Source organism: Protopterus annectens, chromosome 1.part0, assembly GCF_019279795.1.
Source record: "Protopterus annectens isolate FY-2018-M chromosome 1.part0, PAN1.0, whole genome shotgun sequence".
NCBI classification, from domain to species: Eukaryota; Metazoa; Chordata; order Ceratodontiformes; family Protopteridae; genus Protopterus; species Protopterus annectens.
The window spans coordinates 497,211,222-497,238,474 of NC_056725.1; the positions used below are offsets into that span (position 1 = coordinate 497,211,222).

General features: G+C 37.6%; 1 protein-coding gene across 1 annotated transcript in view; it reads left to right on the forward strand.

Annotated features, from left to right (window-relative positions):
• The first annotated feature begins 1,310 nt into the window (after window positions 1-1,310).
• Window positions 1,311-27,253, forward strand: part of LOC122793068 — a 970,692-nt gene continuing 944,749 nt past the window's right edge. Inside the window, exons 1-2 of the mRNA XM_044060776.1 lie at window positions 1,311-1,872; window positions 2,132-2,527. Of these exons, the coding sequence (XP_043916711.1) occupies window positions 1,702-1,872; window positions 2,132-2,527 (567 nt within the window). The 5' untranslated portion in view covers window positions 1,311-1,701. The remainder of the gene's footprint in view (window positions 1,873-2,131; window positions 2,528-27,253) is intronic.

A 27,253-nucleotide genomic window follows, 5' to 3' on the forward strand; every position in this document is an offset into this window, starting at 1 on the left:
TTGTGCATGCAAGTATTACACAACAGTCTGTGCACCTTGCTGAAAGTTTTGCAGAAAAGTCAGGAGTTGAGAAAGTCATATGCTTGAGATGCTGGGGAGTGGCCTTGTTAAAAGCACTTTCAGGTTTATTTTACATACTTAGTTTACAAAAACTCCTACGGGCAAACCAAGAATCTGATACAGAGATCTGTGTTTGATTCTGGCAACATTTGTGTGCACTCTAGGTTAGTCTTAACTAGTCAGGTAACCTTCTAGGGGTGTGCCAAGGAGTGCAATCCAGAGTACAGTCCATAGGTTTAGTGGACCTTTGTATTACTTAGAGGAACAGTTAAAGCATAATAGAAAGCATCCCTCGTGTCAGTGTAGCTATGTAACTGTATGTAGTGGTCACTGGTGGGTCTGCTCTTAGAATCATTTAGACAGTTTCCCCATGTAGTGGCATAGGTGAATATAGTCAAGGCATGTTGTATGATGATCAGGCAGTGAGCTGTGGTATGACTACATAAACAAATACCACACCAGCTGTAGTCCAAGGACTTACCCAATATAGCAGAAAACACATTTACAAGAAAGTAAGAGTAAAATGGAGGCAACAGGTGTCTTCATAGTACAGGCTGGACATGTATTTGGAATCAGGATCTCTAGTTTCGATCTAAATGCCCTCTTTGTGCTGAAACATGATGCTTGGCTTTTGTTGTCTCACACACACACACACACACACACACACACACACACACACACACACACACACACACACACACACACACACACACACACACACAGATGCACACACATGCACACACAAAGCAGCTGATACTAAAACTTCTGCCAGGAAATGTTCAGTGCCAGGATAGTCCACAAAAGTGGTAGCTTATATTTAGGCAGCAAGAGTCAAGACTTTCACTTATTTTTGCTTGGGTGGTGCAGTTTTCTGAAGCTTAAAGGGAAGGCTAGAGCTTTATTTGCTGTAGCGTGTGTCAGTTATTTCAGGAAAAGGCTCTAGTAGTTTTTTTTTCTAAGACATTTGAATAGAGAAATTTTGTTTCAGGGCAGAAGGAGGAAAAACAACCCCAGTTATCAGTGGTAAAGACATTTCTTTGCTCTGCTTTGGTCTCTTAACTTGTTATAAACTGTGTTGTTAACAGCCTGACACCTTGGCTAGAGTTCAGCTTCTTTCTGGTCTTGGGATTAATTTACTTTTTTTAGTTTGTTTGATTTTATGTGTAATTATTTTTTAATTTTCTTTCTGTGTTTCCTCAATACTAATTTGGACAGCTATTAAGAAAGTAAAGAAATAAAGAAAAGAACAAAGAAGTGAAAACCCTCAGCATTTGGAGGAGGGAGGAGAGTGCAGAGTGTTTTGGAAGCAGATTTCTGCAGCCTGCTTTGCAAAGGCATTACCTCATCTTCCTCATTTCCCTAGCATTTCATGATTGACGAGGCTGGCCTGCACTGTATTTAACAGCTTGACTTTTTTCTTGTTATCAGGGACAGACAGTTAAAAGGGAAAAGTTCTTAGTTTTCCAAAGGGAGGTAGAAAAAGTAGCAAAGACAGGAGATGCAGAGTTTAGGACCTGTCTCCTCTTCCTTGCACATGCTCCAATAGACAGTGGTGACTTCATTCTGCTAGGCTTCTGTAAACTCCTTCTGAGCATTCGCTTGCTTATTTTTTTTTTTAAACACACAGAACGGACATACAGTATGCCAGCTCTCTTTTTCCTGCTCCGCACCCTCCTTGTCAGACTGTTAGGAAGCCAGTTAGCAGTCTCTGCATTTAACTTACTCCAAAGGATTCTTTCTGGGGTCACTGCTCGATTAGCTATTCTACTTCGCAATATCTGGGACCGGATTCGATCTGAGGAGTCAAGACAGGTAGCACTTTCCTGTGTCTTGTGTATCCTGAACTTGCATAAGAAAGTTGATAACTAATCTATCTTTTAATACAAGGAGCTAAACATTTCAGCTTTCTTCTGTATTTCTTTTTAATGACTCCAGGAAATTTTATTGTAAATTTGTGGCTTCGTTTGTGATTACAAAAAATAAATAAATAAAAGTGAATATGTCAGACAGCGCTGTCAGAAAAATTCAGCCCTTTACAATAGGAACTAAACTATCTGTCCCATCTTTGCAGAAGTGTTCTGCGTTTGGAGATTCTTGTACAAGTGTGTCTCCACTGGACAACTGTAATGTGCCACACAGCCTTGATGATCAGGTTTCACTCTACCTGGCACAAGCACAACCTTTCACACCAACAGCAGCCCATGTATTTCATATGGGCAGCTCCCAGGAGGGCATGGAAGAAGAAGACTGCCTCAACCGCAACATTGTCCACCAAGGGATATCTCGTGCTGTTCGGAAGATCACATTGTCCAGCCACAATGAAGAAGAGAATAGTAGGATGTGCAGGTCCTCCGAGACAAGTACCAGGAAGCCAGCCAAGAATCTGAACAACAACAATAATTCTCCTCATGAAATGCTTCAGATTGTTGGAGTTAGCTGTGGAAAAGATCCCCAGTCTCATCTTAAGGTAATGGATAAGGTTTATATTAGTTAATTGTTCAATTATTATTTAGAAGTGTTTTTTTACTTTGAAAAATTTCATATAATTTCAGCCAATAGCAACCTGTATTTGCTACATGACATCCCCTGAGACTTACATCAAAATTAAAAATTAGATCACATTTAGCATAACTCTGTATGCATTGACAGGGAATTAAGATTTTAATATAAATACACAAAATTAACTTACAGCACTTATAAACACAAAATCAAAACAAAGGAAATGGTATTTAACATTTTATTTAAACAGTTTACATACTTCGGGAACCTTGAGTATTCATACTGTGGAGTACATAAATTGTTAGAACAAAACCTCTTTTTTGTTTTTGTTTTATGCTTAGAAGTACTAAAGTTTTACGGCCCAAAAATTAGTATATATGTCTCTGGATCAGAAGATTAGAAGAAAACAACAAAATGGTTTCTGTATCCCTCCCACAAACACACGCACACTAACTGCAGGTAACACCTTTACGTGACACTAATCCTGGTCTACAGTAATGTTATCTGTTTCCTTATTTATGTGATGCATTTCATATGACATCATAAAGAACTGAACCATATACTGTCTCTGGACACTTACACAGAGAAAGTGAAAGATTCCATAATATTTACTGAGGAAATATATGGCATTCCTGACCATCGTGATACATGTTTCTGTGATAAGTAAAGGAACTCATGTATACACTCTCCTGGTATACCTGAACATGATCTTTCATAGGTAATCTTAATATGTCTTCTAAAAAAACATAAACAGTGGTGACTGATAATGTCACAACAGCAGTGTGTTACAGCAATTATGATGATATTTATAAAGTAAATACATGTATATAAAATCAAAGCCAGGAAAGTATAGTATATTGCATCTAGCATCTAAGACATACTTGAAGTTAACAAAATATCCTTACTGACTTTTGTTTACTAAACTTTATAGAAGCGCAAGATCTTTTTTCTGCCACTTGACTGATATTAACACAGAATAGCAACCGTAATAAGTCATTGCCTGTAGATTTTAGTGGACTATCACTTTGGAAGTTCATAACTTGTAAGACACAAAATGCCTTTTGGTGACAGATAGTTTTGCAGCTGTCAGTGTTGACTTATCAAATATAAATTTCCAACTATTGTTAAATCCAAATCTTCCTTTACACTGCATAGATCAGAAATGTTGTTTGAAATCACAGCTGTAATCTTTTTCTTTTAAGCATTTCTTGATCGATTCCATCAGCCATGAAAGGCATGCCGATTTTCTGCTTGCTCATACCACATTATATTGAAAATAAATGTGTGCAGGACTAGTTCCACACATTGTATAATAAAAAAATAATTACCTTAATGGAATTTTGATTTACTGTGTAGGCTTTTGAGATGCATGACCATTTGCAGTCATAAGTCGAGGATATCCTACTCAGCACACAATGCTAGACTGCTAAGTAACCAGATAATCAAACATTATGTCTATATCTTGATTGATGTATTCTGTTTGTATTTAATAAGCCCTGTACTTCTCAATGGCATTAATAAGCCCTGCACCTCTCAATGGCATAATAAAAGGTAGCTCAATGTCGTTTTCTCACTTTTAATCCTAAAGAACAAAGATAAAAAAAAAATGTATGAGAAGTACTTGCCAGATCCTTGATTGCTGTGAGCAAAAGAACTGGCAGCAGTTCCAGAAGAGATTTCAGCACTTGATATACTGGTCCCAGGCTCTGTGCCTGGCTCGGTACTTCAGACAGCTTAGCCCCTACTGATAGTAAGCCTTATTTCCCATGACTGCTTCTTAACTTCTGGTTCTCCTCTTACCGAGAGACAGAGAGTATAGTTGCACTGTACTGTGCATACCTTGTCATATGGAATTAAAATACTAGCACTTAAATAATGCATCTTAAATCATGAGAAAAATGTGCACAAATATGTCTAATGCAACAAAACAGAGGCTCTAGGTGCCCATATGCAAACACGATAGCACAAAATTCGCCCATCTCAGCCCAATAATACGAAATGCATTTTAAGTAGAGAATATTTTCATGTAGTGCACATGGAGCTGGTTAAGGTACGTACTAAAAGTAAGTAAAGTGCCCAACTGCAGATATGATACATTATATTAAAATTTCAAAAATATGAGTGGCAGTTTATATAGAACAATGATGACTTGTAAATCTGTTTAAATATTTCACATGCACAATGGTAAATACTGCCTATAGAAATGAAAATAAACATCTGTTTAAAAATAACTTTTTTAGTCAGACTGAGGTGTAGAGGATGAAATAAAAGAAATTCTGCAGTCTGTTATTCCTCTCTGTGCCCTCTACTAGTTATTCAAACTAAGAAATGAGACTAAGGCTGTCTCTCTTAGTATGTGTTAAATTAGTTCACAGCTGTGGAGATCACATTTAAAAATATTAATTAAAGTATCTAATAATCATGATTCACCACTCAGCAGGGCACTAGATTTAGTTAACTGCTCTAATGTCTAAGGCTTTGAAGTAAGGTAAAAATCCATGGCACTAATCTGAATAATTGAAACTCAGGTGCACGATGACCTAATTCAAATTACTCATTTCAGAGAATGTGTTAAACACAGTGACATGGATGACATCCAGGATGTTTGGAAATGCATGAATTTGTTTCATTCAGTATGAGTATATTTAAAAAAAATTACAACAACTAATACTTGGAGTTGTGCCTTGACTATGTTTATTCAGAGAGATTTAACTTTCATAAAATGTCCCACAAAGGGAATAATACAATTGCTGTCCAGTTATGTTATAATAAGCCTCATTTTATTTCTGTCCTATTGCTTGTGTTTTCCTTTCCCTATTTATGCTGAAAGTTATGTTTCCCATAGAGCATTAGTGATTTCTTTATCTAAATCCTACTAAAATCATTCCAAGAAAAATTAACCTCATCCTTATTTCGGTAATGTATCAGTTACACTACACAACTGAATGTTGACAGCTTTCATTATGAGTAAATTTCTTGAGATGAAAGGTATTTCATGTTCTTCTATTTAGGAAAAGTCTACAGTCAGAGAGTTATGAGACATCAAATTCCAGATTTCATTCAGATGTGATTTTGTAATAGCATGATGAAACCAGATATTGTTCATTCACATGGTGTCAGTGATAAGTTTTGGGAGGAATGATATGTTTGCCCACTTTTCTCAGAGTCTGTTATCTAACTCACTGTTGTTATACTAAGCTGATGACACTGCATTTCCAGAGCTGTTCTGGAAGAAGTAAATTAGAAACCAGCACTACAAGATCACCAAGGGAATGTACAGCAATGACTATATAGCAGTGATACTGTACAGTAATAATAAATACATTAAAATTGCAGTAACACCAGAACAGAATGTTTAAAGTGCAAACACCAACGCATTTTAAAATCAGTTTAATTTTCTCTGTTAAGACACATAGAAAACTTGAATAACTATTTGAGAATGGACAGGATATGTTCCTGCTTCATTGTTGAGCTAGCCTCAAACACATGAAAAAATAAAATAAGTAAATCAGATTAGCTTGCTGAATCATGGGTGGATAGTGATGTAACACAAAGAAAAAGCTAACATCTTCCTCAATATCCAAGCCGCTCAGTGCCACACTTTAATATACTTCAGTAACTATGTGGTTACGTTTACAAGCCAACCACATTCCAGCTCTGGGAACAATATTAGATGTGAGCACAGGAATCTAAGTGGCACCAAGCATGCTGAAATGTTATTCCAGTTTCCTGATTCCTCAAGTGCTGCCTCTTTTAATTCAGATCAGTTGCAAAAGTGCTGTCAGTGTCACATTTTATAAATATATTTTTTTAAATGCTCACCTCTAATGCAAATATCTGCTAGTCACTGTGACTTCCAAAATGCTTATTATTGTCCTGAAACTCTTCACTCTTTTGTCTTGTACTTTGTCATTGTCATACACAGTCGTTCCCAAAATTAATATTTTTATGCATCCTTAAATTTTTTTTATCTTTATTCAGTCCTCTAAACTATTCAGTTTTATGCTTAAAACAGTGTTTTCCTTCAAAATACACAACTTTAACACTTATCCTTTTATGCTATCGTGTGCCTGTTGTTCATTTTGGAAAGAATGCATAGCACCTCTTTTTCTTTCTATGTGTTTAAACCCTGGCAATTCTTAAAAGCATTTCAGACTTCGTCTTTACCACATGCACATACTACAATGTTCATACAATCACCAAATCTGTTTCCACACCTGTACTTGTCCTAACCCTTTTCTTAGTTACACATTTTTAACCTAAGCAAGTCAGCCTTTCTAAAATGTTACTTTGTGCCCATGCAATTTCCAGCACTTGTAACAATGCTATTTGTTGTACGGTTTGAATGACACTTGCACCAGAAAGTTTATAAATGTGCCTTTTCGGTACTTGTAGATGAATACCTCTTCTTCCTTCCCTAATTTGTAGATGCTTTCCTATACAGTTATATGTTCTATAATTTTCTCACAATTTATAATTATACGCCAACAGATATTCCATGATATATAATTACAACCTTGCAATCCAGAATGCTCACACACACACACACACACACACACACACACACACACACACACACACACACACACACACACACAGACTTATGTGTATTTATGTATATGTATACATATACACATACACACAAGCACACGCATACACACATGCACACACAGACAGACAGACGCACACACATGCATGCAAATATATGTGTATTTATGTGTATGTATACACACGCATATATATATATATATATATATATATATATATATATATATATATATATATATGTGTGCGGTGGTGCAGCGGTAGCATTGTTGCCTCACAGCAAGAGGTTCTCCCGTTCGATTCTCGGCTGGAGTGAGGAGTGCCTTCATTGTGGAGTCTGTATGTCTTTCCCCGTGATTGGGTGGGCATTCGAAAGACATGCGTAAATGGGTGTGCCTTCATTGAAGGTTGGACGTCGAGCTGGCACCTTGGCGTTCGTGAAAATCTACTGCCAATCATTAGTGGACCAGAGTTCTGCTGTGGCGACCCCTAACTGGGAAAAGCCAAAAGACAAACAACAACAGCAACATATATATACATGTATACACACACACACACACACACACACACACACACACACACACACACACACACACACACACACACACACACACACACACACACGTATGTAGCTGGCACACTGTTCAGCTCCCAAACCAGGCGCTGACATTTGTTTTTGAGTCCTAATACATTACTGCAGCATAAGTGCGGGGCTGGTTTCTGAACTCCTGAGGTTTTGTCTTTTGGATCTGATGTTAAACCTAGGTCCCCTCTGTCTGGCTTGGAGGGAACTCAAGTGAAGGTAAAAGATGGTGTGGCACTTATTGTGAAGAGTATGAGAATTCCCCTACTGCCCAATCCAAAATCCTTTAAAATAAATTATGGCTACTTGGACTAACCCGGTTAAAAAAAGCAAATAAATATGTTGTATGGCATATGTATTCTAATGGCCATTTTAGTTTAATTGATTTTAGTCCATGTGAATGTTAAAAGATACCATTAAGTTAATTTCTCTGCTCTTGTTTGCAGATCCCCCCAATAGCTGTAACAGCCATCACTGACTGTGACTGCAATATGCTTAGCTAGTTATGAAAAGAAATTAACTATATTACTGATAGTCCTTTACAAGATTAAGAACTGGAGGCATGTCCCAACAACCACCATAATGATTTACACAACAGCACCTCACCCAGAATGGCACTTGTTCTATGCAGTCCAACAGTTCATATTTGCACTAGCTAAATACTGCTTTAGACTACCAAATACAGAGGGTGGTCCTTGCATTTATGTGCCTGCATCTTTGCACTGATTAAAACTTACATATATCTAGGCTGTGAACACATGCAATTCTTTATGAACTGTGTTAATAATCTATGCACTGTGGAACAAAACACTTGCTTGAGGAATGATTTAATGCCAGGTACATAAATTACAGGGTGCTTTCAAGGTCATGTCTGTCAGTGCTTGATGAAGTTTTGAGGTATGCACATATGCAGTGAATGCAAGATTTCAAATACACATATTATTAAAATGTTTTGGAAGTGGCATATAAAAGGGGGAGTTATTTTGAGATGAATAGAGACGTGGCAACTAGATTTTAGATTAAAGGAAATTTTAGAAGAATGCAGTAAGTGGAGCACAGAATGGGTGGGGGTACAACTTTTTTTCATGCATGGAATAAGTCCCAGGATCAAAGGGCAAGGTACATGATGTTTCAAAATTATGATACATATATTATGCACATATATGGCTTACAAATGTGCAAATAGTAAGTGACTTACCCGAAACACAGATAAATATTATAGTGATGCAGAATTCAGGATTGAATATCCTGGAGGTCCCAACTCACTGAAAAATCGACCTTAACATTTTATTGAATACTGCATATATGTGCAGACAGAACATAAATATAAAGGCAATGTGTCCTGCATAATGTGCGGGTAAAGAGTGGAAGACAGCTTTGTGGAGAACAGCTGGCAAAACAGGTATGGAAAATGAGCTCACCTGAATGTACGAAAAAAGACAAATCCACCACTGACAACACACTGTAAAGTGCCACATATGCATTGGTTATGTTGCATGTGGCAAACAGGACAAAGTCATAAGCAGAGCAGCAAGCAGTAATGTAAACATGTGGCAAACACAAAAAGTAAATTCTGCAAGTACAATATTCCAAAAATAAATTGCAGGTAGAAGAAATGGAATGTATTTCTCCAACAGTATACAATGTAAATCAGGAAGCATGCATCACAAGATACAATGATGTTGAGCAGTGCATGAAGGCCAGTACCACCAACAATACAGCATCAGCACATGACGTGGAGCCACTGCATACAGAGCATACAAACAATGCTGTCCATGGAAATACTGGAAACAAACCACAGAATGTGACTGCTGAAAGGTGCTTGATAGATGTAGTTCTCATAAAACAGGTGCTCAATAGATGTAGTTCTCATAAAACAGGTTCAGTGCAGCTGCTGCAGCAGCCTAACTGGGAAATGATAAAACGATCTCATGGCATCTCATTACACAGGCACCCATTAGCAACAGCTTAGCAGCAGTACTGTACAGGTGAACCTAGATAATGATGACTACCAAAACACAGATGCAAAAAGCCACGTATGGTCACAGAGAATGAAAGAAATGTGAAGGAAACACACACACACACACACACAAAACAAAAGTCAGTATACAGGTCAGACATGCATCACAGTAGACATATGTAATGATCTGTCTAGGTATCATCACTAAAATCATGCAAAATGACAATTAAATATTCATCCATGTTATAAAGGGAATTCCTTTTCCACTCTGCATAATAAGGTTTGCAAAAGAAAGTGCAACGTTATTTGATGTGAAAAGAAGACAGGAATGTAATTAAGAGGGTGTACTTATGTATCTTCTCTGTTAGAGCTTCAACATTAATAACAGATGCTGTCACAATGTATATATGAGAACAAGTATGCCATAAATAAAGATGAAACAAGTGTTTTATACATTCAGAGGTATGTAAAACTTACAAATTAATGTATCATCTTTGTGGTATACATGTGCAATTAAATCTCAGAGGAGGTGGCTTTAAAGCCTTTTAGAAAACAGAGACTATGATATATTAGGTTAAATGCTATATGGGAACCTGAATTAATGAGTACAGAAATATAAAACTGAGATAAATGAGTACAGAAATATAAAGAGTATGTTAAAATTGAAAGTTATTTTTTCTACAAGTGATTCTATAACTTTTTAACAAGTTTTTTCATTGGTGAATGCTGATCACATGATGTGTTGGTATATGGTATTTAAATAGTGCACTTGTGACTAACTTTATTCCGAAGAAGTCTTGTATACTATAGGAGATGGAAGCACTTAGTACTTTTTAAACCTCCATGTCTACAGAGTGACATTTTCAGGTTGTTAAATTTATGGGAATATTTGTGTTGCTTAAGTGGTTTGTGCACTATCTTGCCATATGGAGATTGAATGAGAGTTGCTGTTCAAAGTAATATCCAGGTACTTTTGATATGCCATTGGGGGATTATAATGCTTAAGGGTCAACTGTTTTAATAACTGGGTTTTGGATAACATTTTCAATGCTCCAAAAGTCATGCAAGAAGACTTTTGATTGTTAATGACAAAATCATGTTCTATAATACAGCTCAACAGAGAAATGAAATATACCTATAGTTTTGCTTGGTAGAGCACTAACCAATGGGCTTGAGGCACTTTAAGGTGATAATGTCAGATAGAAGGTTATGTTACATTGAATTCTTGTGAGTTAGGATGGGCCTTCAAACATATATAGCAAGCTTTCCCTTGCTTTGAGCATGACATACTAAGGAAACCAACACATCCATGCCTCCTGTTAGCAATTTAATTAAAAAATCCACTTTCTTGCCTTTATATTTGGTGAAATCCTCTCCAGTCAGCCTATGCGTAGAACATAGCACCACTGGTCATGTATACATTCTCTAAATCAATTCAGCATTTAATTTGCTTATGTTGATGCCATCCACTTTAATGATGTGCCCACTTCATGTCAAGATTCCAGATCCTCCTTTCTTCTTTCCTTCCTTCCACCAAATTTGCATCGTGTTTATCTGGCACTACTTTCTGTCCATCTTAATATTTCCTGTTGTATAAGCCACTGATCAGCTCTTTATAGTAAGTAATCCTGGATCTAGGGGAGGTGACCAACACCTTCTAGTTCAGTGATAATTTTGCTCTAATCAAATCCAAAATTTGAAAAACTTAAATAAATGCTCATGTTGGGTAGAACATCCAGTTCCCTAACCCCTACTCTAAATATAAGTCACTCTACATGCAGTACACTTCACAGCTAGGGGAAAATCCTTATTGCACTGACCCCATATAGCACAATGACAGGTTGCAGTACATTGGCATATACTTTTCAGCCAGTGATGTTACTACCACTTATTTTGAGGGTCGGTGACACTAGTCCTCCCCTCCTACATTTCCACAGGTCCTCATGTGGCAGTTCTTTGCATAAGGTGCATCTCGCTGCTATATTTGTCATAACTCATGGATAATTTCCTCTACAGCCTCCCTTCATCATCAGTCTGTAGTTTGCCTATTATCTCAGGAGTCATGCTATATCTTCAGGGGTGCATAGCCTGCATGGATAAGGTAATCATTTTCAAATTGATGTGCTGTTTTAGAACATTCACTAGCAAACATTATGTGCACAGCCCCGGACTGCTACACACATTTTTCCTCCATTGCTTTCATCTGTAACATTGTTTTTGATCTGTAGACTGTACACGGCAAACAATGTATGTACATATAAAAATGCCTTGTTTGAAAACTTTCTGATTGCTGTGAAGACAGCTTACTCTTACCTAACATATCTAAATAATTACATTTCAACAAAGTAAGGGCTGCTTCAGGGGTTCTTACACCTAGGGACAAAATAGAGTCAACTGCAGACTATGTTTATGCATCTTGAAACTCAGTGAAATCTGTTTATATTTAACATCCCAACCCTCAGAGAAGTGGTCCAGTAATGAATTCAGTGCAGCTGACATGCTATGCTGAGCTGAAAGTTAGACTGCCTTTGGCTGCAAATGGAGATGAGCAAGACAAAGCAGAACCGTAGTGTACCAAGGCACGGGGTAACTAGAACAGTTTATACAAGGCATGTCTTATTATTCTTCACAGTGTATTAGTCTTCTTCACCATGGTCTTCAGATGCTGGGAATGGGATTTAGTCTGAAAAAAATGAAGTAAAATGTTTCATAAAGATACATACACACACACACACACACACACATATATATATATATATATATATATATATATATATATAAAATATATATATATATATAAAATAAATATATATATATATATGTGTGTGTGTGTGTGTGTGTGTGTGTGTGTGTGTATGTATATATACACACACTTTTTTCTTTTCATTCTTTCTTTTTTCTTTTTTTATTTATTTTTTTATGTTTTTTATACTGAATTTAGAGATGAAAATGCAATTTATTTTGCAGTTGAAAATGTAATCCATCTTTTTTAACATTGCAGTTTCACTTGTTTTTCAGTCCATCTTAATGGCTAAATCCTATTCATAACCAAAATGCTAGGAAATGTAAACCACCTTGGTAGAATACCAGCACTGAAATGTTTGTAATAAAAACATCTATAATAAATCAAAATCTTCCCAAACCCCACTTGTGTGGCACAAAGGGATAAAGCCCTGGCTGAGTCCCAGATGACCAGAGATTGATTAACAGTCAGGAGAGGAGCCAGGGAAAGGTGGAAGAAAGACATGCGACTTAAGTTGGAGTGTTCACCTTTGTGTTGGCTCCTCCCCCTGTGGTGACCTGACACTGGCATAGATCACTCAACCGAGAACAGGTCTTGTAGTGATGGACATGGGTGGGTCTGCCTAACCAATGCAATATATGTGTGTTAACTCTCAACATGTGTGTTCCTACCTGCAGGACATAATTGACAACATCTGCAGAAAGTATGCAGTGCCTATTGGTTGGAATTAATAAGGAAATGTAGCTGCATATATTGTAGTTTAGCTAGTGAGGTTCTGTGGTTTCAACCTATCATAATGTCAGTATAGCACATTACAAACCTAACAAGATGTTTGGGGATATCCTTACCACCAAACTGTATGCTTAAATGTGTGCTTTTTGCATCATTTAGTTCTGTTCATGGTAGAGAGATTATTACAAATGGTTAAGGTCCTTACTAAGACATATTACGAATCATGCGATTGAATCACCTTAAGTAATATATAAAACATATGCATTATCTGGCTGTACAGTGAGCTTTTCTTTTCACCACACCCACTCCCCCACACTGGACGTCACCTCAGTTTTAGGTTCCAGGAATGATGTTTGTTTGCTGAAGGGCAGCTACACTATCATGAATAGCCGAATATCACAGAAAGTCAAACCAATTCATTAATTATCCATACAGGCTCTGTTGCAGCTCTTAAATACTAGGCAAAACCAGACATTAAAATACCAAATTACTCAGTAAACTCTATAAATACCACCATTACATTGGAATACTGTGAATTGGCAAAAGGGTTTTACTTACCAGCATTTATAAGTTTCTGTTTTGTTGATTGGATTTGTACCCATTCAATAAAACTAGTTTCTGCTAACTTCCAAAGCTTGCTCAAGAATACTGTTGCTATCATAACAAGCTTCTGATATTCTGTTTTCTTTTTACTGTGAGTCCATGATTTTGTCATAATTTTGGATTCTAATTTTGTTCGTCATCGACCCGTGGCAGATCATCTGTACACATTAGTTCACCCTGCTAAAAACTCTGCATCATGTCCCTTGTCCCTTATCCTGGATCTTTGTAGTGCTTACTTAAACATCCCTTTTACAATAAACAGCATTTACAGATGATTCTGACAACCTATGGTTTGTGAGCTTCCACTTTGAGATGGCAAGGAGAATTTTATCAATGTTACCACAACCTGTGTACCACCAAGCATGTGAGGAAAGTATTGATGCACTTCCCAATGCATCATGGGAAGACTGATCTCAGTCCTAACTATAAGAAAGTGTGAGATCCTCCATCTTGTGCCAGATTACAAGTGTAATGGTTATTGGGAGCCTCAGCAGAACAACTGTGCTTTCTAAGTAAGAGAACACAAATGCTACTTATGAGAAGGTGAAAGCATGAAGCCTCAGTGAGGTTTATGGCATCACCAGGAACTAGAAGAATACAGCCAAGTTAATTCTATAGGTGACAGTCCAATGTATGAGGGTGAGTGTAGAGAACTGAACATCACACAACAGGGGATAAGCCACTATACTGGAGACAGCGAAGGGAGAGAAATTGGTCCTATCAGCAGTCCACCACTATTAGCCCAGACTAGAGGATGTGTCAGTATCCAAGCTGGTTAATGGTGTAAATGAAGAGCTGACCACTTCTGTGGGTATATCAGCTAGAATCATTGAGACTTGTGCTCAGGTGGCAGGTGAGAATGTTGAGCAGCAAATGGCATGACAATGCTCATTACAGGTGGTAAGATATATGCGGAGAAATGGGCAGCCCACTGAGAGGCATACATTCTGTAGCTAGGGTGACATTCTTGTAGAACACATGCCATTACAATTAGGGTCACTTAACGTGTGAAACTGTTAATATAAGGCAGGTAAATCCAGGCTTTACATACTCACCATCATCAGGAATATTGCACACCTGGTACACAGTCCATTCTGGATCGTGGATACAACATTCCCAACTTACACAACAGTGTGTTGCCTGCTTTATAGTATCCACAGCCATACTAGCTAAGGCAAATCTGCAGGTTTAAGCCACTGTTATACTGTCTAATGATCAGCAAAATCAGACAGTGTAGGACAGCCTCGTCACTTAAGTCACATACATTACTGAGGGTTGGGGGGAGGGTCACCCTGTCACTGCAATATGTGATAACAGATTTTAAGAGATCAACATTCAATGATATCCATGTGGCTTCCCTGATGCTGATCCACAGGATTGTTTATTCCACCTGGGCAGATCATCGGACACTGGGTGTCATGACTGGAAATGCAATGGCACTATACCAGTATCCATGTGTTCCAGAAGTAATGAAAGAGTTTCTAGTACTGACCTTTCTGTCTCCAGTAGAAACTGTCAATATTGGTGAGGTGGTGTTGAAGCACTGTTCCCAGGTGCTGCTCCTCTACTAGACTGGTTACATTATAGTTCTATTTGTTGCTGTCCCAGCTGTTATGACATGCATGCCTGTGGGTGCAGAGGGTACCCTCAGCTTTCCCACCAGTCTTTTGGTCATTGCTTGAGCTGTCTACTGTCTCCCTCCTATGCATACAGAATGTGGTTGGGTGAGTGGCACTATATTGTCATTAGCAAAGAATGGCCACAGCCACAGTCAGGCTGTAATGTGAGGTAAATACAAATATATGTAAATTCATGTGGAAACCAATGCCCAGCTTGCAGCAGCACTGACATGTTCCACAGGAAGAAGAGAGACAGTAAGGTACACCAGTGGCACACCGACGCCATACACATGATGTACCACAGCCTCACGAATGCAAAGCGGGCATCATTTCCTCAAGATAAACAAGAAAGATCCACAATTTCATGGAATCTCCTTATCTGCAGACTAACATTTTCAAATTTTTGGATTTGGTTAATATCATTCACATGGGCACTAGAAACATTTTTTCTGTTTTATTGTATGCATATAACTTGTTATAACTGTTGATTTTCTGAGGCAAAGAATGCTATAGACATGAATATATTCTAAATTTTTTGCCAGTGACTTCCTTCAGCTTTTCATACAACACTTCTGTTTTAAAGTTACCACTATTAAAACATGCTGATTCATATCTCATTCCAGTACTATCTGTCATCACTGTCTCACAGTACAAAACATCAATTGGTTACCAGTGATTGCTAAAGCAACCCTCTTGACTCACTCTCTATTTTCACTCTTTAAAAGATACTATTCTTCATCTATTATCCTTTAAATTACAACACAGGGTTAAAACATACTCCCTTAGACCCATTGCTGGCAGCACTATCTTACTGGCATGTTCAGCGTTTAGGAAAGTAATAAGAGAAAAGTCATTCTGTAAGGTCAATGTGGCACCATAGATTTAATTGACTAACAATTTAATTGAGCTTAACTTAGAAAAGAATGGAGCTGCTTCTCAGAACAAGGCTAGCCATTTCCATTTTATAAGCTATCATTTCTTCCACTTCTATTTTCAGGCATATATCTGAAAACCGTAAATCGTTATTTCACTGCAAGACTATATGTAAATCTTACAATGATGCAATGATGTTATGGCTGCAGTGGTGTGAGGCAGATAAGCAAAATGTGTGTGTGTGTGTGTGTGTGTGTGTGTGTGTGTGTGTGTGTGTGTGTGTGTTTGTGTGTATGGTTTCCATTTATAATCTCGAAATACTGAAATCTTAAATTTCAGTATCTCGATAAAGGCGAACGCTCAAAATCCGCGAAATACAAAAATCGTGAACATTAACACACCATGCACCACACAACACATACACCATCCTACCCACACTACAACAAATCAAACAACAAAACATACACAAACACAATAACACAAATCAACACATCTACACTATGTCCCCACACCCCCCCACTTATATATACTAACTCCGAGATCACACAAATAGAAAAATACAGGAAACTCACACCCAGACATTCTACAGTCCCTCTCACACACACACACACACGCACACACATACACACACACACACACACATGCACACACACACACACACACGCACGCACACACACACACACACACACACACACACACACACACACACACACACACACACACCAACACATCCGACATTTACACACTCATACTTTCACCTGCCTACTCTAACCCACACGTACAACTTACAGACACTCACATACATCCAAACTCCCACTGAAGACCCTTACAAAACACTCACTTACCTTAAACAGCACCTAAATCCACACACTACACCAGACACCATCCACACAAAACACCACACATTACGTAGAGTAAAGACATAGCTGCAAATTAGAGATATTTCAATTCTCATTTATGCACTTTTGCTAATTTAAAAATTCACCTTTATGGTCTCTAGATACTGAAATTCGAGATTTCAGTATTCTGAGATTATAAAGGGGAACCATTTTGTTTATTTTGATATATATATATATATATATATATATATATATATATATATATATATATATATATATATATATATATATATATATATATATATATATATATATATATATATATATATATATATATATATATATAATATATACATTTTTATATATCTCTAAATAGTGGTATGTTTTGATAGCATTTTATTCATTGTTTGCATTGTAAATTTAAAATTTGTAGGTTATGATTTTGTAAATGTCAGATAACTATAAAGGTTTGTGTGCCCATACTGGCTGAAAAGGGTCTCTAGACCAGTGCACTCACATTTATTTATTTATTTATCTAATTGACTAAAACAGAATGCAATAATGCACATAAAGCAGTGGCAGAAAAAATGATGGGGAATCTTTGATGGGAGTCAATGGCAAATAATGTTGCGCTTTTTTTTTTTTTTTTTTTAATTGAGGGAAAGTTGTTTAGAAATGAAGCAGTAATGAACACCTTTTATTTTTTATTTATTTATTTTTTGTTGAGTAGCAAGATGAGAGAAAAATCGCACATTTATTTCATTGCAGGCTCTTCAAAGACAGAGGGCACTCTACTGCCTGCATAGATTTCAGTACATGGCAAAGAATAATTTGGAAGGAAGCCATTCAGCAGCATTAAAACGATAGTGCTAGCCACATAAATGCTGCAGAATGTCTGAACTGACAAGAACTGAGGAAACGATAAGTTGAGAGTGAACAACATGCGCCTGTGTGTTTTCCTGACAGCTGGTATAGAACCAGCAGACAGAAGAGTAGCACAGAGAGATGGATACAAAGAAATGAAAAGAATACATTTTCACAACCTACTCGCTCAAGAAAAGGGTATAAAATTCAGAAAGCCAGTGGATATATCTGTAATTCATCAGAATATCCTGGCCACAGTACATACAAAGTGAAGTCTGTAAGATTATGAAAGGAGGCAACCAGTTTTAGAAATGAATGAAATGAAATCATGAGTTACAGGAAGAGGTGAGTTCTGGAAAGACATGAGCTAGAAGCTTGAAGGAGGAGACAAGAAACAAGACAGCAATTATCCAAATAACTAATTTTGTGCTTTCTCTCTCTATATTTTTCTCCCTTTTCTCTAATTCTTTCCCTCTGTCACAGTCTTTCCATCTGTTTTATTCTCGGTCTCAATTAATCTTTGTTCAAACTGTTCAGTTACAGGGAAGCGACGACTTGCCCCTGCAGTCTGTATTTGTTTTCATCTATAAAGAGTAGAAGTAACTGTGCAACCAACAGCACATTGTCTTTCTAACTGGCTACCTGATGGTATTAAGCCAGTCTCTTTGGGATTCCTAAAGATGTTGGGCACAGGTAGCATGCCATGCCAAGCAATATCCCTATGCCTGATTCTGTAAACAAGGGCTTTGATGATCTTTAATTGGTGTATTCTTCACAGGACTAGTGGAGCCCTATGTGCAATTCCAAAAGGTGAATAAGGCTTCTAATGCCTCAACACTTGAGAGTTTTATGTTGGGAACCATGCCAAGATAGAACCAGAAAGCAATGGGGTAGCCCATTTAAGTCAGCGGGCTATTGTGGTATCTCTACTTTTAAGAGGTAGGTGATATATGAGGTTGTAAATGGTGTCTGTTGTATAAAGTACCATAATATAGGCATATTTGTAATGGTAGAAGAGAAGAGCTGGTGGGGAGTTAGGGGTTTGTTTTATAGTGGAAGTGACTCAAAGATATCTCTTCCCACAAATGATGAATCAGTCCTCCTAAGGCAAACTTGTAGTATACCTGTAATGTTCATTAGAGGCCGAGAATGCATGCACAACATCCTTGTTACTTAACACACATCTATTCTCACCCTCATCATACAGGGGAACTGTCATACATGAGCATTATTTGTGTTTCCCATCATGACAGTAGTACTGCAGGATTTTGGTCTTTCAGGATTTTGGAGCTTTCAGGATTTTGAGTTTTCAGGACTCAGTGAACTTTCATGGCTTTTGGTTTAAGGATTTTGATTTTCAGGCTTATGATGTTTCAGACTATTTCAGAATCTGGATACCTACTCTTGGTATAGGCACCAGCACAGCACAAGTGAAATGTTTAGTTATACTGTAGAAACACAGTGTATATATATATATATATATATATATATATATATATACATATATATATATATGTTATAGATATATATATGTTACTTGATGTCCTTAAGGTGTATTTGCATATATCCCATGGGCCACTATTACAAGAGTTTTAAGGTATCACACAGTGAAAACTGTAGCTTGGCTAGGGTTGTTTTTTTTTTTTTTTCTTTGTAGTTTTTACTGACCGGTTTGTCTGTGTGACCTTATTATCTTTTGATTTAGTTGCTTTTTGGCATAGTGGGACTCCATTAGATGTAGTACCTTGGCATTGTTTAGAGTACAAGTTTGGGAGTATTTTACCCAGGTATGATGTGATACAGAGGACAAGGTTGTAATAGGTGTCAGTGCTGTAGTACAGCAGAGGTTTGCTTTTAATCTACCTTGTAGAATGTGGTTGCTTGTTTGATCTGCTTTCTTTCTTTCTTTTTTTGAATATGTAAATGTGTAACTATGGATCAGTTTAAATTATCCTGACTGTAGCTTTTCCACTTTCAGGTAAATTTAGAGAATATAAGCAAAGGATTTTAACTCAGACTTTCAAAACCACATGCATGTTGTCAACCCAGACAGTTTGTACTTACTAAGTTTGTGATCACTTATATAAAATTGTCTTTATTATTTCTGTTACTATCCTGATTGTGGACAATACAGATCAAAGCATGCAGTATGATGAAAAATCTGGAGCATTTCATATGACACTTTAATCTGCAGAATAACACAACTGGCTCATCATTAATGTGTGTAAATGAACTGTGAAAAGAACCAAGGCTTCCATATCTATTGTTCTAGTTAGAGAATCAGAGAAAAAAGCAATATAACAATAGGTGTTCACCAGGCACTTAGTCTAGTCACCAAAAAATAAGCCTTTGTACTTTGGTTATACCACCTTAAAGTTATAAGGTTCTGAAATGTAACTGCCCTTCACTGAGAGGGTGTACTCTTTAAAATAATAAAACTGTTAGACATGATGGCGAAAAATAGCATAGTAAGCCCCCCCCCCCCACCTCTGCAGCCACACGTCTAGTAACAAAATAGGCTATCTAAGGCTGTCAAAATATTGATCCTGATGTACTGGCCTACAATGATATCATTTCCTGACTCCGACATAGCATTCAGTCCACAGAAACAGCACTAGATCCATCAATACCTTATGCAAAATAAAACCCAGAGTGTAAAATACTTCCCTACGGGCCTTCAAATGTAACTTAAATGAAATGATTAAATTCTATTTTCAGGGAGAACAGTTTTTTACCCCTAACAAACAACCTAACATGGATTTTATAAAGGATTTGCTGTTTACAATTCTTTATGTTAAAAATTTGGAAAAGAGGGGACAAAAGTGATATTCATTACCTTGAATAAAACAAACGAGGTTTATGAATTTAGCCAATGATTACATCTTTTTTTTACCTGTATAATTCATATCTTGTCAGTATATATCCTACCAAAAGCATTTTTTGCTCACTGATGATAAATATAATACAAGCAAAGCTGAAAACAGGAAGAGTGATTCATGGACAGTTTCTAACTTTTTAGTTGCTTAGTTTTCCTGGATATTTAATATGATTTAAAACAGATAAAAGGTTTATTTAACTATGCAGATGTATAGCTATTTTTACAAACATTGATTAATAACATTTACTATTGATAATTTTAGAATGTAGTCTCCTTATTGATACAGTGTGGCATCTTCTTTATTAATATTACAAACACAAGTACTGAAATTATTGTTTTCTGCCAGCTTTTAGGCAGGCACCACTATTGCGAAATAAATAGCCTTACATAATTGTTCCAGTCTTGGCTCTTTCTGTGACTTTTATTCAAGAAGGCTTAATTATGAAAACCATAAAGGTTGGGAATATTTTTTTTTTAATTTTGGACTGAAGTCAATGAGTACACATTACATCATTGCACTAGCAATGCACTTTTAACTGAACTGAATGTGCAAGAGAGGACTTACTGCATCAGCTCACTTAGGAACTGGCAGATCTCTGATTTAATGTTCACGAAAGGCTAAATATGCACTTTATGTCCAGGAAAAGTCATTTATTCAAACGGTATTTCAGTCGACAGCAATATAGAAATGTGCTTAGGCAACATTCCAATGGAACGAGTTGTGATATCACATCTCATTAAGGTCATATCCTGTTCTAAAACTCCAGATGTTGTCCTAGCAAAGCACCTTCTCCAGTAAACTGGCAAGCAGTATCTTGTCTGACATTGTCAGTTTTAGTATATATACTACATTACATAGCACATAATCATGATTTGGCAAAATTTGACACATCTTTCTATATTATTTTGAAGACTGAAACAATTATATAACATATTATGTAGTAGCACAAACAAAATACTGTGCTAAAAATTTAACATTAGCATAAAATTAAAGGGTTTATATAGGTCGAGTTTTAGCATGTTTTTCCCATTGTCAGATGACCTTTGCTCAATGTATACAATAGGTGAGAATCTAGCTGTCAAAATAGAAAGAAATGGATTCAGAAACAGGGTGGTTGTGATATTGTTAGAGTGCAATTAAAAAATGCCTGAATGAAAATGCTGCTGCCAAGACAATGTGAAATACAAACGTTACAATCTTTAGTTTGGCAGTGCAGTGTATCCTCAACAGTGGAGCACTAAGATGCGCTCGAGAAATTGCAAACGCTAGAAAGCTGGTCCAGATGTTTGTAATAGCAGTCGAAAAATAAGCTTGTCACTTCCTGTGCCAAGAAGTGTATAGTATGTTTATGGACCACCTGTGCCTAGTTATTCCAATGCATATCTGCATCCTAGGGGGCAGGAGGCATTTATATAGCAAAAAAGCATGAGTGTCTGAAATGTTCAGCCAAGAGGCTGCACTTGGCATTTTTTTTCTTAATCATCAATGAGATTTTTGTTGATTTATCAAGCTTCTGCTGAAGTCTCCCTCCAGTTCTCTCTCCAGTAAACTGTCTTCAAAGCCTAATCCCCTAAAACAGTCTTTAATGTGGAATAGAATGCCCTTGAAGCAGTGAAGTATAAACTCATTAGAATGTAGAAGAGTACAGATTCACAGTGGAGAGCACAGTTTACCTTTCATGGGGTGGTTTTGTCTACATATAAGCCTAGTAGTTCAGCAAACAGCTGAGGAGGACTGTACTGGCAGGAGGTACATCCTGACATATATCTTTGGCTTTATGAAGTGTTAATTTGCCAGGCCACACCTTGACTCAGAATCTTCACACTACACTGCTCACCAGACTCCCTCACATGAGCTCTGGGAAGTCTTAAAAAGGAAGTGGGTTTTAAACCCTTTTTTAAATGGAGAATGGATAATATTTTGCTTGTGTGTATTTTTTTTTTATTCAGAAATATTGCTGTTGTCATTTTCAGACATTTAGCAAACATTCTCAACTCCTTTGGTTTCTAACCAGACTAACCTCTGCAATACAGACAAAAAAAACCTATAACCAAAGTGGGCAAAGTGATATCATTAACGTCTACCAGGAGAAGGGGATCTGTTGGATGACTGAATTGTATAACATGTACCAAAGGCATTGAGAAGGAAAAGAGATACAATACTGTTAAAGTGATAAATGGATTGCTCTGAGGCACAGATATTTTATTTTAATCAGTTATAAAAAGCATTGCAAATAATATTATAAAACATATCACTGGTAAAGGACCATATTGTCACTTTGTGGAATCCCAGTCCTCCACTGGAAGATGTGATTCCTGAATCTTTACAATATTTCAGAGTATGTGGCTATTGTGCTCACCTCCTGTGACCCTACCCAGTATTATATTGTTGCAGTCACCTATCACTGTGTCCACCAAACTTGGGTAAGTGGTAGTGCCTGTGCTATACTCACACTGTAACCTGTGTGTCTGAGGTGATGTCTCATGTGCAGCATGGTCAGTTCATGTATGGTCCTGCATAGGCTGGGTATAACACTGAATCTATCATTTCCTTCTGTGCTATCTGCAAAATGGCCCTTTTCACAAGTGCCACATTCTACCTCTCTGTTATCACTGCAGTTTCTTGCACTTGTCTCTGCCTCAGCTGCATTGTTGCATGCATGTTCCTTCCATTGCTCTGAACCCTGCTCTTGTACTGCTCTAACTGCCATAACATAAAATATCATGTTGGGGAGCATGGCACAGAGAAGAAATACCTTGATGCATGTATGCATATGTCCAGTATATACTACACTGCACCTCTGGAGATGTCTAAACACCAGAAACATCCACTAATTTATCCAAATACCCATTCCAGTGTGGTTTAGGTTTCAGCATGTGCTGTAGTAAAGGACATGTTCAGCATGGTCTGATGGTTGTGCATCAGGATTAGCAACCTGGGATCTAGGACATAGCCAGCATCAGCTTTGACACACAACATGTACCTGTAATATGCTGCCTGCTTACAACATACATGGTATCTCTATATACTGGCCTGTCTATCCTGCATGTTAATGTACTTAGCAATCAGGTAAGCTAGTGCAAAGTCAACATGCAGGAAATGTTAATATAGTTTGGGCATGTGCAGTATATCTGGGTCATATGTATTCGCTGGATGGTGCACAAACATATTATAACTAATGACCTGGACATTACAGACCACCAGGCAGCTCAGGAAGTAGAAGCCATTCCAGTTTATATACATCTAACCATCTCAAACAGGTGAGGCCCTGATAGCAACAGTGGTGAAATCTATCATTCTCAAGATGTCAGAAAGACAGACTATACAAAGAAGGCCTGACTGCTATAGATCATCTCTCAAGTGTTGTAGAGAACCAGATATACTCCTGCACATTGTGGCATAATGTCAAGGAGCTGGTGTAGTACTTACAAGGCTGTCACCTGCAATATCCCTGGTGTATCCCCTGTATATTGCTGGGAGATCCCTGTAACTAAGATTGTTAATGTTACATATAGCTTTGTGTCCACAGGAATGGGCATACCTTGTATTCCCCTTGATTCCACTTTTGGGTAACACAGTTCATGTGATTGCCTTATAGTATCTATGTACTCCTGGCAATAGTCTGTTATTTGTTATTCTGTCAGGTGGTGGCAAGACAGCTTCTGCCTGTCTCTCCTCCTCTGTGGTAGACTGCTGCAGCTCACAGCTTGGTGAGTCCTGGCACTGATGGTGGCTGCTGAGAGATGCTTATGTGATGCTGCTGCTGCACTTCCTAGCTTTGCTCCCATCACGTACACCGCAAAAATCAACATGCAAGATGGTTTATGACATGTTGTGCTTTTGTTCTCCTCCCTACAGCTGAACAGCTCTTCTTCTTCTTTAGTGGGTCCAACAGACCTACCATAGCATGTCGTGGGTTAATTTCAACCTATATCTGTTTTTTGCTTCTTTATCTGGAAGTAGTGAGGAGATTGAGAATGCTGGTGCAGCAAGCGTACCCTGACCTCCAACACATGGCAGCCTTGCAAGCCCTAAAAGTATTACCTTCAGGTCCATGCGCGCCTCCATGCAGGTGCTACATCCAAAGCAAGTGGTATACCGCTTGTAGCATGGAGTCCTCCAGGCTCTTAATGCTGTTATTTCAGCACAACTAGGCTGCCTCCCTTCCTCTCCCCCAGGATGAGTGAGCTGATGTTGACTGTTCATTCTATCCTCCCTGCATGGCCTCTCCGGCAGTATGGATGAAAGGCTACAGATTTCTGCAAAATGTATTTTCCATGTTGTTTAATAAACATTGATGTACACTGCATGGTGTCCCATGCACCTGTGGTTCTGATATGAGCATTTGTAGATTTTTTTGTTCATATAATTTGAGAGTTGACTATAAATGTACTCAGCTGTGTATATTGTTAGTCACATGACTGAAGATCAACCTTCAGTCATGCAACAGGTTCATTCTTTAAGCTATTTTTTTAAACTTCTGACTATCTAAATGTAAACACAATTGCTTTTACATACCCCCTAATGCTTGAGCCTAGTAACTTTTTTAAAGAAAAAGAGTAGCTTTCATGGCACCATACTATTTACAAAGCAGTCACTGGACTTTGTGGTCTGCCTGACCATAAGATATAAATGTCACAGGAGGGACATACTTCTAATTATTGTCTGTAATGTGTTTCACAACATTGAGTGAGGTAGCACTGATCTGGAAGTCACTGTGTTCTGTTCTGAATAGTGTACTGAGTGTTACACTAAAGCATGGGAAACAGTTCATAAGTGGAGGCATGTTCAATATATTTTTATAAAAGCCACACCGGCATTTCATTTTTTAAACATCTTTATTAAATCACAATTTACATAATGACATAGGTACATATACATTAATAGAAAATAAAATGTCTTAGTGCTCCAACACTGTTATTATTTGGATATATAGGTTACTTGAATTAGTCATTTCAGGTGTAGCTGGGGTTTATAGAATGGATAAATAGATTACTTGGACTGGACATTTCAGGTATAGGCAGAGTTCATGTATGGCAGTGACAGAACACATCAGTAGCCATTTCACAGCACTTGGGACATACTTTTCCATGGCAAGTTTTTTTTTGCTTCACTGTCTGTCTATCTTTTTGTCTATTCATCTATCACTCTATCTGTCTATCTATAAGGAATACATGGCAATCTGGTTTGTGATGCATGAAGTATCTTGCACTATAAGTGTTAAGTCCTGATTAATAACAGCGTAGCAAATTTCTCGACCTACGGTGCAGCACTTCTGCCATGCCACATAAGTAATGGAACATAGCGAGTTAAGGGATGCGGAACATGCAGTACCCCCCGGACAAAACTGTATTCAAATAATTGTCATTTTTAAGAATGTGGGGTCATAAATGTTGACCAGATGAGAGATGACTAAGTGTGAGTTGAGATCAGAGATCAGATACTGTAGTTTCCAAATATTTGTTTATGGCAGAATGTGTAAAATAATTAATGGTAAAATAACATTGCTTCATTTATATGCATTTTTGTTCACTCTTTACTTATCAGAATCATTGAATTTTAGTTTCTATTGACTTAGGCCTTCACTACAGTGTACACACGTGGAATTCAGACCTGAATAGTATTTGGGTGTAATGTGTTTACACTGTGAGACATGAGGATCCAGATTCGTGATGGACAAGTACATTTAGTTCCTATTGTAAAATGAATGACTGCTGCCAGACTTCAGCTCATTTCTGGCATAATAAGAGCATATGAAACCAAGCAGAAGCACAGTGTGTTCAAGAAAGTACTAAGGATGAGCATTATTAACTAATTAAAGATCCCTGATGGTCATATCACAGACTCTTTTCCTCTCCTAACCCCGACTCTCAATTCCTTCCAGACATTGCATCACTGTGCAGCAAGACTGAATGTGGGAAGGTAATGCAGGTTAATCTAAACAAAATTTGCCCTGCTGAGAGTTCACCTAGGATGATGTATGTATCACTTCTTGATATGACAAAAGGCTAATGCTCACTCTGCTTTTGTCAATCTATACAGACAGTAGCACTGACAAAGAGATGTACCTAGAATTTAATGGTTACACATCTTTGGAGTGGGACAGGTTGTAAGATGTTTGACTGTGTGGCAGATTGGAAAAAAGAAGCACCCTAGGACTGTGGGAACTGTCCTGCCATATTCATTTAACATGCATCATTACTAGGGTTACAAAGGCCATAGCACCATAGCAGTGCCCTTATTTACATAGCTGTTAATTACACATGCACAGATACCTCTTTTCAGATGTGGCTTGAGAGGAGTGATTTGGTCACACTGGTAGACTATGCAAGCAGAAATTGAAGAAATGTTAATTCAGGGCAGCAGGGTGAAGCTCAGTGACCACTTCTATCCTTAGCCTTGTGGGTCACCCTGCAAAAGGAGGCTGTGTCTTCTTCTGTACCAAATACTGCAC